The 17,244-nt window shown below is 32.2% G+C and overlaps 3 protein-coding genes across 5 annotated transcripts; all 3 read left to right on the top strand.

Moving 5' to 3' along the window:
* Positions 1–531: 531 nt before the first annotated feature.
* LOC108842909 (eukaryotic translation initiation factor 3 subunit A) lies at positions 532–5,204 on the top strand. Its single transcript, XM_018615957.2, has 14 exons — positions 532–603; positions 831–920; positions 1,000–1,481; positions 1,564–1,779; positions 1,881–2,249; positions 2,333–2,362; positions 2,460–2,687; positions 2,808–2,969; positions 3,087–3,308; positions 3,406–3,612; positions 3,704–3,910; positions 4,004–4,084; positions 4,170–4,371; positions 4,478–5,204. The coding sequence occupies exons 2-14, from the start codon at positions 875–877 to the stop codon at positions 5,017–5,019; spliced, it is 2,994 nt and encodes a 997-aa protein (XP_018471459.2). The 5' UTR covers positions 532–603; positions 831–874; the 3' UTR covers positions 5,020–5,204.
* Positions 5,205–8,826: 3,622 nt separating this feature from the next.
* On the top strand, positions 8,827–10,683 carry LOC130503307 (disease resistance protein RML1A-like). The gene is made up of 2 exons (XM_056997979.1): positions 8,827–9,331; positions 9,423–10,683. The coding sequence occupies exons 1-2, from the start codon at positions 8,907–8,909 to the stop codon at positions 10,516–10,518; spliced, it is 1,521 nt and encodes a 506-aa protein (XP_056853959.1). The 5' UTR covers positions 8,827–8,906; the 3' UTR covers positions 10,519–10,683.
* Positions 10,684–14,727: 4,044 nt separating this feature from the next.
* Positions 14,728–16,399, top strand: LOC108834224 (serrate RNA effector molecule-like). 3 transcript variants are annotated; one of them, XR_008942924.1, is made up of 7 exons: positions 14,728–15,044; positions 15,076–15,116; positions 15,246–15,406; positions 15,624–15,698; positions 15,792–15,839; positions 15,939–16,007; positions 16,102–16,399. XR_008942924.1 is itself a non-coding variant. In XM_057004412.1 (6 exons), the coding sequence occupies exons 1-6, from the start codon at positions 14,859–14,861 to the stop codon at positions 16,124–16,126; spliced, it is 444 nt and encodes a 147-aa protein (XP_056860392.1). In that variant the 5' UTR covers positions 14,748–14,858; the 3' UTR covers positions 16,127–16,399. The 3 variants fall into 3 exon arrangements, 2 of the variants coding, with proteins under 2 accessions (XP_056860391.1, XP_056860392.1); XM_057004412.1 differs by lacking the exon at positions 15,246–15,406 and having other exon boundaries at positions 14,748–15,044; XM_057004411.1 differs by lacking the exons at positions 15,624–15,698; positions 15,792–15,839 and having other exon boundaries at positions 14,729–15,044.
* The last annotated feature ends 845 nt before the right edge of the window (positions 16,400–17,244 follow it).

Consider the following 17,244-nt stretch of genomic DNA (forward strand, 5'->3'; position numbering starts at 1 on the left):
ATGGAGCTGTGGGAATCTCTGCGTCCCGGAGCCAGAAAACTAAAAAGGAGAAACCCGACGGCTCCTCTCCTTTCGATTAAACATGCAAAGCGGAAAAAGAAAAGAAACAAAGCAAAGAAAATAAAACATAGAAACTGGACCGACTGTGGCTATGGAAGTCCACGCCGCCGGCCGGAGATCGCTATTCACGGCGGTGATCCAGTGAGAAGAGAGAGCAATATTTCTAGAAAGAGAAAGAGTCCAATGATTTCTCTGTTGGATTAAAAAGTCTATTCACATTTAAGAAGGTGTAGTTTTATAAAAAAAATTAGAAAATATAAATTTCAAATTTTAAACTATTAATAGAATAATTTACAAATAATCCCAAAAGAAAAGCTATAAAGTTGTAAGTTGTTCCTCCCAATCAAATACACCTATTATTTCCACACAAGTGGGGGTTTTTTAACCAAATAAAGATAAATAGGGTTATTTAAAAACAATCGAAGGTTGGTGGTGTTATTTGCAAATACCAGTAATATATTTAGAACATAGTTTCATATTAATACCAGAAACCCTAATCTGTCCTTACCTTTTCTCTCACCACTCTCTTTTCACGGCGACCAGGTTAGTGATAAGCTTCATGTTCTGTCTCCATAGGACAGTAATTGGATTTCTTGTCTTGATAATCGGATCTCACCAAATTCGCATCTTTTTTTTTTCCTTCATTGTAAGCGTATGCCTTGTTTAATCGGATAAGGTTAATGTATGGTCTGGGCTAGATTCTTATCTGTCATCTGTAGCTGATCTGACATGCTTCTCAAGATTGTAATTATCATTTAAATCATTTTCAGGCATTGAGAGTATCCATTTCGTGTGTTAGCTTGTCGTCTGAAACATGGCGCATTTCGCCAAACCTGAGAACGCATTGAAGCGTGCTGATGGTAAAGTTCACGAATTGTTAGTTTCATTGGGGGTAATAATGCCAATTGTGAAATGACATTTTTGCTTTTTTTTTTGCAGAGTTGATCAATGTTGGGCAGAAACAAGATGCCCTTCAGGCGCTTCATGACCTCATCACCTCCAAGAGGTACAGAGCATGGCAGAAACCACTCGAGAAGATCATGTTCAAGTATCTGGATCTCTGTGTTGACTTGAAGAGGGGTCGTTTCGCTAAGGATGGTTTGATACAGTACCGTATTGTTTGCCAGCAAGTCAATGTCAGCTCCTTGGAGGAGGTAATCAAGCACTTTTTGCATCTTTCTACCGAGAAGGCTGAGCAGGCTCGTTCTCAAGCTGATGCTTTGGAGGAGGCCCTTGATGTCGATGACCTTGAAGCTGACAGAAAGCCTGAGGATTTGCAGCTGAGTATTGTCAGTGGGGAGAAGGGGAAAGATAGATCTGACCGTGAGTTAGTCACCCCGTGGTTTAAGTTTCTGTGGGAGACTTACAGAACAGTGCTTGAGATATTGCGCAACAACTCAAAGTTGGAAGCACTCTACGCGGTTAGTTTTTTTCTAGGATAAGCTTATTAACCTTTTCTCTCATTTTTAGTTGATTAAGATTTAAGATTTGTACATTGTGTAGATGACAGCACATAAAGCCTTTCAGTTCTGTAAGCAGTACAAGAGAACAACAGAGTTTCGTAGGCTTTGTGAAATTATTAGAAACCATTTGGCAAATCTGAACAAATACAGAGACCAAAGGGACAGGCCTGACTTGTCAGCTCCAGAGAGCTTGCAACTTTACCTGGACACAAGATTTGATCAGTTGAAAGTTGCTACTGAGCTTGGACTTTGGCAGGTGTGTTTTCTTTCCACTTGTAAATTTTCTAATGCTACTCTCTCTCTTCCGTGGATGGAAATAAGTAAATAATAGTGGTTCTTGTATCGTTTGTTGTCTAGGAAGCTTTTCGTTCTGTTGAAGATATATATGGATTAATGTGCATGGTCAAAAAGACGCCCAAGTCATCTTTGTTGATGGTCTATTATTCGAAGTTGACCGAGATCTTCTGGATTTCTTCTAGCCATCTTTACCATGCTTATGCATGGTTCAAGCTGTTTAGTCTGCAGAAAAATTTCAACAAAAACTTAAGCCAAAAGGATTTGCAGCTAATAGCATCATCTGTTGTCTTGGCGGCATTATCTGTTCCACCGTTTGATAGGTCTCAGAGTTTATCTCACATGGAACTTGAACATGAGAAAGAACGCAATTTGAGGATGGCCAACCTCATAGGATTCAATCTTGAACCTAAATTTGAGGGCAGAGATATGGTAACATACGCTCTGATGTTAGTTTCATATTCCACCATTTATGTCTGATTTGTTATTTCTAATTCCGTGCATTTCTTTTCCAGCTTTCAAGGTCAGCTCTTCTGTCAGAGCTGGTGAGCCTCTAACAGCCATATCACATAGTTGATATTCTTTTACTATGGTTTTGGAATATGTATTCGCCTTACAGGTATCTGATTTTCATGTTCTTAGGTTTCAAGAGGTGTTTTGAGCTGTGCATCTCAGGAGGTCAAGGATCTCTTCCATGTTTTGGAGCATGAGTTTCACCCACTTGATCTTGGCTCCAAGATTCAGCCTTTGCTCGAAAAAATATCCAAATCTGGTGGGAAGCTTTCGTCAGCTCCTTCTTTACCAGAAGTGCAACTCTCCCAATATGTTCCTTCTTTGGAGAAACTCGCTACTCTGAGGCTACTTCAACAGGTAAAGAGTGTTCTTTGTTCTCTACGTTGTGGGGGTAATATCCATTCAACCATTTTGGGTTGGTCTGCTAGTTTCTTTCTTTGTACTCATAAAATCGTATATCCCTATTTATTTTTCCAGGTGTCTAAGATTTATCAGACTATAAGAATTGAGAGTTTATCTCAGTTGGTCCCCTTCTTCAAATTCTCAGTGGTAGAGAAGATTTCTGTTGATGCTGTGAAGAACGGTTTTGTTGCCATGAAAGTTGATCACATGAAGGGTGTTGTAATTTTTGGAAATTTGGTAAGCTTCTGTTAATCTCTTAGTTCAACATTTCTTATATCATGCCCATCATTGAATGATATAACTCTTAACTTTCGAGTATTTATTTTATTCATTCAACTGTACTTGTCCTATTAGGGTATTGAGTCTGATGGACTGAAAGATCATCTGGCTGTTTTTGCTGAGTCTTTGAGCAAAGTAAGAGCTATGCTGTTTCCTGTCCCAAGTAAAGCATCAAAGTTAGGTGGAATAGTACCAAATCTAGCGGAGACTGTTGAGAAGGAGCACAAAAGACTGCTTGCTAGGAAATCGATCATTGAAAAGAGGAAGGAGGATCAAGAGCGCCAGCAATTAGAAATGGTAGTGTATTTATCAATGGTGGTTTTTTATACTTCTCCATTGATATGACTTTGTGCTGGTTGATGATAATTCCTTGATTTGATGTTTGTTTTTGAAGGAACGGGAAGAGGAACAGAAACGGCTTAAGCTTCAGAGGCTAACTGAGGAGGCAGAACAAAAGAGGCTTGCAGCCGAGCTTCTGGAGAGAAGGAAACAAAGAATCCTTAGGGAGATAGAGGAGAAGGAACTTGAGGAAGCTCAGGCGTTGCTGGAGGACACAGAGAAACGCATGAAAAAGGGAAAGAAGAAGACCCTTTTAGATGGAGTAAGTTTATTAACAAAATATGTTAGATATATTATTATCACACTGGTTTGCTTATTATTTACTAGTATTGGTTGGCTTATACTAAATGTAGGAGAAGGTGACAAAGAAAACTGTGATGGAGATGGCCTTAACTGAGCAGCTCAAGGAAAGGCAGGAAATGGAGAAAAAACTCCAGAAGCTTGCCAAAACTATGGATTATTTGGAACGAGCAAAGAGAGAAGAGGCTGCTCCATTAATTGAAGCTGCATATCAGCGAAGACTGGTAGAGGAAAGAGAGTTTTATGAACGGGAGCAACAGGTAAAACGTTATTATTCAGTTGCTTATCTTTTCTTACGACTTGGCTTTGAGTTGAAAGTATATTAAGTCCTTAATCGCTCCTCTGTTTTTCAGCGTGAAGTTGAACTCAGTAGAGAGCGTCATGAGAGTGACTTGAAGGAGAAGAACAGGTTGTCCAGAATGTTGGAGTTTAAGGTCAGTTTTATCTCTGAATGTTCATCTCTTCAAATATTAAATGTTTGTTTCCAACCTACTAACAATCAAATCTTTCTGTGTCCAGGAAACATTCCAAGGGGAAGTGATTAGTCGTCGACAAGCAGAGTTTGACAGAATAAGGACGGAGAGAGAAGAGCGCATCAGCCAAATCATTCGAGCCAGGAAGCAAGAAAGGGATATCAAGAGGAAGCAGATGTATTATTTGACTAGTGAAGAAGAAAGGATAAGAAAGCTGCAGGAAGAAGAGGAAGCTCGCAAGCTTGAAGGTGAGATATGTTTCCATAAATAGACATAGTTTTTCATTGATGCTGGAGTTATCTAATAGAAGCTCCCTTGTTTCTGTTTCTATTCGGGTTTAACTCTTTTATATAGAAGCCGAGAAACGCAAGAAGCAAGAAGCTGAACACAGAGCAAAGATGGATGAAATCGCTGAAAAGCAAAGGCAGAGAGAAAGAGAGCTGGAAGAGAAAGCAAAGAAGATGCGGGAAGAGCTGTTGAAGGGAACTGACGCACCACCTGCTCGACCTGCAGTTTCTACTGCTGCTGCACCACCAGCAGTAGCGCCAGCATCAGGTACTGGTAGATATGTTCCTAGGTTCAAGCGTCAGACAGCTGAGGCCTCAGGCCCAGCAGCGTCAACACCGACAACACCAGCTGCAGAATCTGACCGCTGGGCCAACCGTGGACCACCTCCAGCAGATGACCACTGGGGAAGCAACAGAGGACCGTCTCAGAAACCTGACAGGTGGACCGGTGGCAGGGAAAGAGCTGGGCCTCCTCCCGCGGAGGGAGGAGACCGTTGGGTCCCTGGTCCTAGAGGTAGTGACCGCCCCAGTGGTGGTGATGCTTGGCGAAGTGGTGAAGAACGCCGGTCTCCGTTTGGAAGCTCCAAGCCCAGACCAGCTCAGCGTTGAGTAATATTTTTGTGGTCCAGTCTGCATTGAATGGAAGTGATCTCTGATTTTCACCTGTTTAGCCAAAGTCTCTGTTCTTTCGAGGACTAAATGAAACTTGCTCAATTTTTTTTCTCTTATGAAGAATTTAGAAACCTGTAAGACTCGCTTTTGCTCTACTACACATCAAGAGTTTGTTTTCATTATTTTCAGCGGCTGAGGTTAATATTTTACTGGGTCAATTTATAAACAAAACGATTTACAGATAAGAAGAAAAGATAAAGAAGATTTTTTTTCTAATTGAAAAATAACCAAAATAACCGACGAACTTCTTGATTGTTCATTCTAATACATCTTCGTAATTGCACAAATGATTGTTGTCCAATATATATCACCAGTTCAGTGTAAAAATCATCTAATTCAAGAACAACAAAACAAATTATTTATTTTATTAAATTACTTATTTTATTCAGAACAACAAAACAAATTACTTATTTTATTAAATTCTTGATTGTTCATTCTAATACATCTTCGTAATTGCACAAATGATTGTTGTCCAATATATATCACCAGTTCAGTGTAAAAATTATCTAATTCAAGAACAACAAAACAAATTACTTATTTTGTTAACGAGAACAACAAAAGAAATTATTTATTTTGTTAACCTACAGCTTTGAAGTTTAGTTATTTAAGAGTACGGGGCTGTTCGTTTTAGCATCTGTCATTTTTATCCAGATGATTTATTTGTATGATCTATCCCGATGATCTATTCAAATTTTATGGTCTGTTTGTTTGTCTATCCAATTAGTTTATTTAGATGAATCATCTGAATGAAACTTATGTTTATTTAACTATTTCTATTTTCATCTAGATAAGTTCAGTAAACAAATTACTAAAATATTCTTGTTTTGATTTAATTATATGTTTGATATTAATTTTAACTATATTAATTTTAATTATTTAGTCTAATATTTTTACAATATAATTATTTCAAAATGAGTTTTTTCGCTTTTGACGGAAAATGCGATTTTTTGGTTTTAGCAGGAAAACACGGTTTTGTGATTTTGGCAGAAAAACGTGTTTTGCGGTTTTGGCGAGAAAACATGTTTTTTGGGTTTGGGGGAAATCACATTTTTGCGAGAAACCGAATTTTGCAGTTTTAGCGGGAAAACACGTTATTGAGATTGATATTAAAATGCATTTTTCGGTTCTGGCGGGAAACCATGTTTTTGTTGTTTTAGCAAGAAACCGTGTTTTGCGGTTTTGGCGGGAAACCACATTTACGGTTTTGGCGAAAAACCGTGTTTTTGCGGTTTTGGTGGAAAACCGTATTTTTTGCGGTTTTGGTGGAAAACCGTGTTTTTGCGATTTTGGTGGAAAACCGTGTTTTTGCGGTTTTGGTGGAAACCGCATTTTTGCGGTTTTGGCAAGAAACATCATTTTGCGATTTTGGCGGAAAACCACATTTTGACAGTTTTGAGGAAGAAAACCACGTTTTTGCGGATTTGGCGGAAAACTGTTTTTCGCGGTTTTGGCGGGAAAGTGCGTTTTTGCGATTTCGGCAGGAAACCACGTTTTTGCGGAAAATTCGTTTTTGCTGTTTTGTGGAGAAAACACTTTTTTGTTGTTTTGACAAGAAAACGCGTATTTGCGATTTTGGCAGAAAAGATTTGTTCGTAGTTTTGGTGAGAAGATGTGTTTTTGTGGTTTTGTCATTTTTGTGAATACTAAAATAATATAGGTTAAATTTATAATTTGTAATTTATACTATAGATATAATAGACATTATGTCATTTTGAATGGATCATCTCCATTCAAATGGTCCAATTTAGATCAACTAGCTGATTTTCAAAATGAAAACTAAATTTTTAAAACTCATTCAGATGAGCCATCTAAATGACTTGTACTTTTAATGTCTAAACGAATAAAACTTTTATCTCCATCCAGATGGCTCATTCAGATGAAGAAACAAACATCCTCTATATCTATAAAAAAATATTTATGATATTTTACCATTCTAGTATATGTAAACTATTATTTAAACTGAGAATTGTTTGATTTATTAAATGATAAACCATAAAACTTATAATAAATAGTTCAAATCTCTCATTCTTACAATTAAAATAGCTAGATAGGGTATTAGGAAGAAACAAATATTACACGAATGATCAAATCTCTCTTCTTCAAATAAACTCAAAATGAGGTAATTAGAATATTGTTATGTTATTTCATAAATCTTTTTATGAATAAAAATTAAGACTAAATTATTTAACCCAAAAAAAAAATATATATATAATATATGGTGCTTCTAATATTAAAATTCATTTCGATCTGAAGAAGTATATTCTGGAATTATCAGGAGCAAAACATATTAAAAACCACCTATGTGAAAATCATCAAATTATATAGATTAGAGTAACACATAAATTGAAAAATAAATCAAAACGGTCATTTTATTTACTTTATATGGTATATAATTAAACTTTTGTGATTTCATCAAAAATAAATAAAACTTTAGTGATACTAATATATATATATATATATATATATATATATATATATATATAGTATATTTTAATATAAAATATTTATTATTGACACTTATGACTCATATGATTTTATTAACATTTGTATATTTTCTGTAACAAAAATTTAAACTGTTAATCACAAACATTTGAATTTGAGATTTTTCTATACAAATTTCAAAATTAAAATATTATGATCTCAAAACATTTCCAATGAAATTTATGAAATTAATATATTTTATATAGTATATAATTTAACTGATATATACTATATATATTTATGAGACTTCATATTCATATATTTAGTACTTTATAGTTGTGTTTTTAAAAAAATCTAATATAACATATAAAAATATCTAATTTTTATTATATGCTTAATGTGATTATTTATTTTTAATAATATAAATCAAACAAAAAGAGAGAGAATAAATTTTTTCTTATGAAATATATATGGTTCATAATCAATAACTGTCATATATATTTTAATCATATCATGTAATTTCATAATTTTTATTTAAGGAAATAATTTGTTTAAGGTAATTTCCTAGCTTTTAATTTGATAGTTAGTTTAACAATAAGTATAAAATATATTTTATGAACCAACTTACTTTTCTAAGAATTCTAAGAATCATCCTAGTGATAACACATAGCTTAAAAAAACATATTGTAATACTCGAGGATTAATATACAAGGGATGTAAATATTTTTATAGTTTATATCCTTATCGTAAAAAAGACCATGGACATAGTTTTTTTTTCTCTATTAATACTAAGCTAACTTTGAAATAATTTTTTTATTTGTTAATTTATATTTTTGTAGTTTTATTGATTTTATTTTATTGTTACATACATGATTATTTGAAGCTTTTTAAAGAACTTGATTTCTTTAAAACTCGGTCTTAAATTCTATGTTAATTTTTAATTATTTACTTTTTTTACCATATTTGATTTTTATTTTATTTTGAGAAAAATAATTTCTGAAATTTTATATTTAAAATATCCAAGTAAATGCGGATTTGGTATATTATTAGTGATATTTGTAAATTCTATGTGAACACGATAAATAAAAATATAGCATCAGTTTTGTTATCATATGTTCTTTAGAAATCTAGATTTGTGGGAAGGTGACGTGGCAAATCTAGATTCTCTGATTGGCTAATTTTCCAATCCGACGTGTACAGTCTCACAGACCTTATTATTCAGCTTTTAATATTTGTTTGATTATTATTCAAACTATATTGATTTTTAATTTAAAATAATTTCACCCTTCTATTAAAATATTTGTTTTACATTTTCAATGTATATTAAAGGGAAGAGGGACACTCGGCTCAGTTGTCTCCTCCCATCTCTCTCGTTCTCTGCAATATCTTTTTAGATCTAAATTATGACGTTTGATGTTTTCATCAGTTTTAGAGGAACCGACACTCGAAGAACTTTTGTGAGCCATCTTTTGCTTTCTTTGTTTAAACGGCAGTTCAAAACTTTCAGATGTGAAGAAGAGATTCCTCGTGACCAGCCAGCTTCCTCTCAAGTGCTTGAGGCAATTAAAGAGTCCAGAATTGCGATTGTGGTCATATCGAAGAACTACACTGCTTCAGTCTCGTGCTTAGACGAACTTGCGATGGTAATTGAGTGTAAGGAGAAACAGTCGTTGTTGGTTGTACCTGTCTTATACGAAGTGGATCCTTCGTATGTTTTACTACAAGCAGAAAGCCTAGGCAATGGAGATAACAACTTGGAGAAGGTGAAGAGATGGAGGGATGCACTAGCAAATACGGTTCATATTTACCAGCAAGATTACTCGCGTTGGTATGAGCTACTAACTCTGATGAACTACTTCTTGGAGTTCTTGATTTATCACCTTTTGTTTTATTATTACTTTTCTTTTTTTGCATCATAGGAAAGATGAAGACGACTCGTACTCGTACATTATCGACAGAGTTATGGGTAACGTTTCTCGCTGTTTGAGACCATTAGTTCCTAGGCGAGCCCCAAGCAGAGTTGATAAGCCTGCACCAAGCAAAGCGTATTCTAATATAAAAATGTGTAGATTTATCCTGTTAATTCCCATTGGAACTGTCGCCGTGGGGATCGGAGTTGTTAAAGCTTTTCTCGGGAATATAGCTGGAATATTCATGAATAGAGCAAAGCGTATTAGGAGTGTCAAACCTAGGCCAGCAGGAAGCTTCGTGGACGTGCAGAAAGACAAGTATCTAACTGGAAATGATGTGTCCCCATTTGTTCTGTCTAACGATTCCGGTTGCTTTGTCGGGATGGATCGTCACACGGAAGCGGTTAAGGCAATGCTGGAGTTGCAAATAAAAGTTGGAGTTGGAGTTGGAGGAATCGGCATTTGTGGTGTAGATGGAGTTGGCAAATCCACACTCGCTAGATGCGTTTATGAACATATCTCACCACTGTTTCAAGATCACCACTACTTCATCAATGATAGAAAAAAGAACTTTTCGCCATGTTTACTGGAGGAAATAACAAGAGCTCTTCTGTTTCTAACATCGTCAGACTCAGTCTCCGAGAGCCTCTGTGAAGTTGTGAAGGCAAAGCTCGGACACCGAAAGGTTTTGCTTATCGTTGATGAGGTGCGTGGCATTAACCAGCTGAGAAACATATGGAAGTTTTTCGGACTGTTTGGTCCGGGGAGCAGACTGATCTTAGTCACCACCAAATACAAGGATTTGCTAGTCCAGTGTGGAGTCAAACGCATCTACGAAGTTGAGTCAATGAGATTTGATGAAGCTCTTCGACTCTTTTCCCTATTTGCATTCAAGCAGGAACACGTTCCTAGAGGTTTCTACCAGCTCTCTGTTCGTGCTGTCTTAATAACATGTTGCATTCCCCTGGCCCTAAAGGTTTTCGGTTCCTTCTTACGCGGGAAATGCATCAATGAATGGGAGTTAGAGCTGTGTAGACTCGAAGCATCACAACCTACCTGTGTCGCAAGAGTTTCCAGCTACATTGCAAATGCGTTTTCTTTATGAACCCATCACACAAACGAAAGCTACCCCTTGGATTCTTGACGATGATGAAATATCTTTCATTTTTCTTCACCCTTGAGGTTTGATTACATGTAGGCTATAAGTCATTCAGAATGTCTACATATGATTTAAATCAACCAATTGACAAATCATAATTTTAATTTCTTATTTTTACAAAGTTAATATTTCCAAAAAAAACAAAAAAAAACAAAATTAGTAAACACAAATATTAATATTTGAAAACTTGCTTGAAAATGATAACTATTATCGTAAAATAGAATATTAACACAAACATTAATATCAATTTTTGAAAGCCCAAGTTACAAAAAAAAATAAAAATAGAATATCAAAAATGATCACATCTTCTTTACGTATAATAAATCAGATGTTAAGTAGTTAAAGACTTAAAGTAACACAGACATCTAAAAACATTTACAATATATAAAATAAGAAATTTTCGACTACATAAAGTATTAGTGTGACTATAAGTAATTTCTTAATTTTCTAATATCATTACAGAATTATGAAATAAAATAATTCATAAAAAAACACTAAAACATTTGCATGTAAGGAAGAAATAGATTATTTATCCAACCATGATTTTTTTTACATCAAATATATTGTAAGGAATTATACAGTAACACAAGCTTTAATACTACAAAAATATAGAAATAGAAGATAAATTTTATATGCTAAATTATTTCAGTTTATTATCTCAGTAAATTAAAAAATTACTTAACACTGGTTAAAATTCATTATATTTTTCATTAAAAATATTCTGAAAAAGCTATTTAATATTAGTTAAAGCGAAAATTTAAATCTTAAAGTTTACTATCACATGTATATTTAAAACAATTAAATAAAAGGTTTTCAAGAATGTTTGTGCACATTATATATAGAATCACACATTCATTGTTAAAAATAAATAAAACTACAAACAAAGTTAAAAACTATAAAAATATATAACCCGTTTCTGCTATTTAGATAAAAATAGATAAACTATGAAATAAATTGTTTTTAATAGCGTATAGCTATTGTCGGTTAATCTATATAATATCAAAATGTAAACTTTTACGCTGATAACAGTGATTTATATATTTTTAATACAAACAAATGAAAAGCTAAGAAGTAATTGTTCTAAAAGTAAAAGTTTAAAACAAAATTAAAAAGAAAAACAGAAATTTTTTTTTAAAATATTTTCAAAAATATAAAAATATGTATATATCACCTATACTTGTCATTTTAAACTTATAATAAAAACTAAGATAATTATTTAAATATATTTACTTGTAGCACAGCTATAAATCTAGTCTATACTATATAATAGTTGAGGATATAAGACATGTTCACATAGAACTTAAACAACTAATCAAATTATAATGAAATATTATTTTTAATTTGCTATTTCTAAAAATATCATTATTACTAAAAATAATTTATAGCAGAACAAAATATAAATCAATATCAAATAAGGTAACTTACAAAATAATGATTTTCTTAATAATTTAAATTAATATCTAATAGATTTTTCAAAACATAAACATAAAATAGTTAAGAAATTAATAATTAATGAAAGACTTTCAAACAATTATAACTATAAAAATTTAAATCATGTGATTTTAAAAGTGTAGGGTCTATGCTATTGAAATTATTCACAACTAACATATACTTTATATAAGTTGATGCTAAATAATTGATAATCTCCATTATTATTTTCAAGAACTAAGAAAAATATATCAAATCACCATTTTATTTCTTATTTTCAAATCATCATAATTTTCCAAAATGTTTATTTAAAAATAAAAAGAAAATCAAAATTAAAAATTTTAAACAAAAAACGAAAAATCACTAAAGGAATCAATTTGGTATATAAATTAAATCTTTGGAAGATTAACATAAATTTAACTAACTAAAAATAATCTTAAAGTATACAATAATTTCAAATAATAAAAACAATAAAAATCTAAAGAACATATGATAACAAAACTGATGCTATATTTTTATTTATCGTGTTCACATAGAATTTACAAATATCACTAATAATATACCAAATCCGCATTTACTTCAATATTTTAAATATAAAATTTCAGAAATTATTTTTCTCAAAATAAAATAAAAATCAAATATGGTAAAAAAATAATAATTAAAAATTAACATAGAATTTAAGACCGAGTTTTAAAGAAATCAAGTTCTTTAAAAAGATTCAAATAATCATGTATGTAACAATAAAATAAAATCAATAAAACTACAAAAATATAAATTAACAAATAAAAAAATTCTTTCAAAGTTAGCTTAGTATTAATAGAGAAAAAAAATTATGTTCATGGTCTTTTTTACGGTAGGGATATAAACTATTAAAATATTTACATCCCTTGTATATTAATCCTCGAGTATTACAATATGTTTTTTTAGCTATGTGTTATCACTAGGATGATTCTTAGAATTCTTAGAAAAGTAAGTTGGTTCATAAAAATATATTTTATACTTATTGTTAAACTAACTATCAAATTAAAAGCTAGGAAATTACCTTAAACAAATTATTTCCTTAAATAAAAATTATGAAATTACATGATATGATTAAAATATATATGACAGTTATTGATTATGACCATATATATTTCATAAGAAAAATTTTATTCTCTCTCTTTTTGTTTGATTTATATTATTAAAAATTAAATAATCACATTAAGCATATAATAAAAATTAGATTTTTTATATGTTATATTAGATTTTTTTTAAAACAACTATAAAGTACTAAATATATGAATATGAAGTCTCATAAATATATATAGTATATATCAGTTAAATTATATACTATATAAAATATATTAATTTCATAAATTTCATTGGAAATGTTTTGAGATCATAATATTTTAATTTTGAAATTTGTATAGAAAAAATCTCAAATTCAAATGTTTGTGATTAACAGTTTAAATTTTTGTTACAGAAAATATACAAATGTTAATAAAATCATATGAGTCAGAAGTGTCAATAATAAATATTTTATATTAAAATATACTATATATATATATATTAGTATCACTAAAGTTTTATTTATTTTTGATGAAATCACAAAAGTTTAATTATATACCATATAAAGTAAATAAAAAGACCGTTTTGATTTATTTTTCAATTTATGTGTTACTCTAATCTATATAATTTGATGATTTTTCACATAGGTGGTTTTTAATATGTTTTGCTCCTGATAATTCCAGAATATACTTCTTCAGATCGAAATTAATTTTAATATTAGAAGCACCATATATATTTTTTTTTATTTGGGTTAAATAATTTAGTCTTAATTTTTATTCATAAAAAGATTTATGAAATAACATAACAATATTCTAATTACCTCATTTTGAGTTTATTTGAAGAAGAGAGATTTGATCATTCGTGTAATATTTGTTTCTTCCTAATACCCTATCTAGCTATTTTAATTGTAAGAATGAGAGATTTGAACTATTTATTATAAGTTTTATGGTTTATCATTTAATAAATCAAACAATTCTCAGTTTAAATAATAGTTTACATATACTAGAATGGTAAAATATCATAAATATTTTTTTATAGATATAGATGATGTTTGTTTCTCCATCTGAATGAGCCATCTGGATGGAGATAAAAGTTTTATTTGTTTAGACATTAAAAGTACAAGTCATTTAGATGGCTCATCTGAATGAGTTTTAAAAATTTAGTTTTCATTTTGAAAATCAGCTGGTTGATCCAAATTGAACCATTTGAATGGAGATGATCTATTCAAAATGACATAATGTCTATTATATCTATAATATAATTTACAAATTATAAATTTAACCTATATTATTTTAGTATTCACAAAAATGACAAAACCACAAAAACACATCTTCTCACCAAAACTACGAACAAATTTTTTTCTGCCAAAATCGCAAATACACGTTTTCTTGTCAAAACAACAAAAAAGTGTTTTCTCCACAAAATAGCAAAAACGAATTTTCCGCAAAAACGTGGTTTCCTGCCGAAATCGCAAAAACACAGTTTCTCGCCAAAACCGCAAAAAGCAGTTTTCCGTCAAATCCGCAAAAACGTGGTTTTCTTCCTCAAAACTGTCAAAATGTAGTTTTCCACCAAAATCGCAAAAATGATCTTGCCAAAACCGCAAAGCGGTTTCCACCAAAACCACAACAATACGGTTTTCCACCAAAACCGCAAAAATACGGTTTAGCCAATCAAACAAATATAAATTTCAGGTCCGTTTCCTCTTCTAGCGATCTTCATCACTACTAACAATCAAACCTCCTCTTTACTCCCATCTTTAAGGTCTTTTGTTTCACCCCTCTCTCTATCTATTTCTTATAATTATCGCCATGAATCTCAAAGAAGCTTTACGCCTCTCCTCTCCACAAACGGCCAAAAAATCAAACAATCGCCGCGACCGCTCTCCCCTCCCACCGCCGTCCCGCAGGGATTACAAGAGGCGGCCTATCGGGAGTCCTCCGCCGCCGTACAGAGACAGGCGGCACTCTCCTCCCATGCGCCGCTCCTCCTCCTCCTTCTAAGCGCTATCGGAGGGACGATAGTGGATATGATGGTCGGCGTGGTGGTTATGGACCTCCCGATCGAAGGTAATTTCCATCTCCTATACTTGGAATCCGCCAAGCTTATTTAAAGACATTTCGTTGTTGTTGTTGGCTTACCTAATACAATAGTTGTAGAAGATCAAATTGCGTTTCTCACTCTTCAATATTTATTAGGAATGATAGATTTGGATATGAGAATGACCGTGAGATGGGAGGAAGGCATGGTTACGGTGATGAAAGGCCTCCTGGCCGCTTTATGGGGCGGGGCGTTATCAAGACTGGGAGGGAGGTCGTGGAAGTTATGGTGATGCCTCTAACAGAGGAAGTACTCAAAGGTCAGAGTTCCGTCTAGGGAGTATGCAACTGTGTCTAATGATGCTCAGTAAAAAGGGAGATACATCCCTTGTAGAGTGAATGTTTGATACACATGAGATGTTGAAGTCTATCATCTCTATTTCAGCATTGCTGTTTAAGTTCTAGATAAACATATCCTTTTGTAATGGTGCTTAAGCAGTTGTCTCTTAAAGGCCTTTTTTTTTTCTCCTGTTGCAGATATCAAGAATACAAGTCAGAGTATATCACAACACAGAAACGTGTCTATTTTAACGCTCACAAAGAGGAAGAATGGTGATTTCCACTATCTGTTCCCATCGTTTACTTTCTTTTGGGAAATTCTGCTTATCTATTTATTTACATGCTTATCTTATGTTGCGCTTCCAGGTTAAAAGATAAGTATCATCTAACCAACTTGCTAACTGTCATAGAAAAGTGAGTTCAATTCCTTTGACATTTGCAGCAGTTCTGTTTTGTGTAATATACTGTACACATGATATCTTATTTTCTGTATCTATTCCTTTAAATATTCAGGAGGAATGAACATGCACGGAAGGTGGCGAAGGACTTCTTACTTGACTTACAGAGCGGGAATCTTGATTTGTAAGATCATTTCCTTCGCCTCTACTCCGCATTTATGATTATGATAATTATGCCATCTCTTAATTCCCCAGTGTTCCTTCGATCTGTTCCATAGGTCCTGCAGTGACAGCATTGAATAAAACAAGTGAGCCAAAGTCTGAGGATGAAGCAGATGCTGAGGATTGAACTTCCTTCAGCATCTTCTGTCTTGGCGTGTACTGATCATATGTTTTTGAAAAAGTATGTGTGTAAGTATGATGACAAGGTGTTTGTGGACGAGTTAATGGCTATCTTCACCAAAGATGGTGACTCATAGATAGAAAGCTTTGTTTTCTCCTTCCCATTAATTTTAGATTTGTCTATGAAATTTTGTTGTCATTCAAACTGTCAGTAATCTTATCAATTGATATCAAGTGATGCTTTGGTTGATATGATAAAGAGTTCTCTTTATAAGTAAAATTATATGCTATATTTTATAAAATAAATTTGGTTTTATTAATACCTATTTTATAATATCAAATAAATGTGGTATATGGTGTAAAAAGTCACCTTTTAATTTTATTTGAAGAAGCAAATAAAAATAAAATAATTGTTTAATTCAAACTTATCTGAAGTACAATTAAAAATATCTATACAAAATAAATACAAGATGCAAAACAACATATCTTATTGTATAAAGTTTGGTTCGTCGAAGTTGTTACTTAATTTGATCACGATATGCATCATTATAAAATTAAGATCATAAGAACATCTCCAAGGTACACTATTTTTTCCTCTATAATTTACATAAAAATAGAGTAACTATATTATAAAATAACTTTTACTCCAATGGTTTACTATATAATAAAGTTACTCTATTATAAAGTGAAATATAGAGGAATGTCACTTTTTAACTCTATATTTGGAGTGAAAAAGTGACATTCCTCTATATTTCACTCTATAATAGAATAATTCTATTATAGAGTAACCATTGGAGCAAAAGTTATTCTATAATAGAGTTACTCTATTTTTGTGTAAATTATGGAGAAAAAAATAGTGTGCCATTGGAGATACTATAACAAGTGTCAAAAATTTTATTATATAAAACTATTTTTTGGATTTTAAAGAAATTTAGAAAAAGGAAAATTACTATAAAAAAATATTATTACTTCACAAAAATTTCGGGTCTTAAATGTCCATACGAAAAAAAAGGACGATGGCGACTCAGTAGGCGATTTAGGGTTCGCCGCACTCCCGATGGTTCTGATGAATTTTCGAG

The sequence above is a fragment of the Raphanus sativus genome, chromosome 2 (genome assembly GCF_000801105.2).
Source record: "Raphanus sativus cultivar WK10039 chromosome 2, ASM80110v3, whole genome shotgun sequence".
NCBI lineage: Eukaryota > Viridiplantae > Streptophyta > Magnoliopsida > Brassicales > Brassicaceae > Raphanus > Raphanus sativus.

Bases quoted from the DNA above. Each gene is read 5' to 3' on its own strand.
- LOC108842909 (XM_018615957.2), top strand. From the start codon at position 875: ATGGCGCATTTCGCCAAACCTGAGAACGCATTGAAGCGTGCTGATG. The intron at 921-999 runs GTAAAGTTCACG...TTTTTTTTGCAG, and splicing joins CGCATTGAAGCGTGCTGATG to AGTTGATCAATGTTGGGCAG. The intron at 1,482-1,563 runs GTTAGTTTTTTT...TACATTGTGTAG, and splicing joins AGTTGGAAGCACTCTACGCG to ATGACAGCACATAAAGCCTT.
- LOC108834224 (XM_057004411.1), top strand. From the start codon at position 14,859: ATGAATCTCAAAGAAGCTTTACGCCTCTCCTCTCCACAAACGGCCAAA. The intron at 15,045-15,075 runs TTCTAAGCGCTA...GACGATAGTGGA, and splicing joins TGCGCCGCTCCTCCTCCTCC to TATGATGGTCGGCGTGGTGG. The intron at 15,407-15,938 runs GTCAGAGTTCCG...TTAAATATTCAG, and splicing joins AACAGAGGAAGTACTCAAAG to GAGGAATGAACATGCACGGA.
- LOC130503307 (XM_056997979.1), top strand. From the start codon at position 8,907: ATGACGTTTGATGTTTTCATCAGTTTTAGAGGAACCGACACTCGAAGA. The intron at 9,332-9,422 runs GTATGAGCTACT...TTTGCATCATAG, and splicing joins CAGCAAGATTACTCGCGTTG to GAAAGATGAAGACGACTCGT.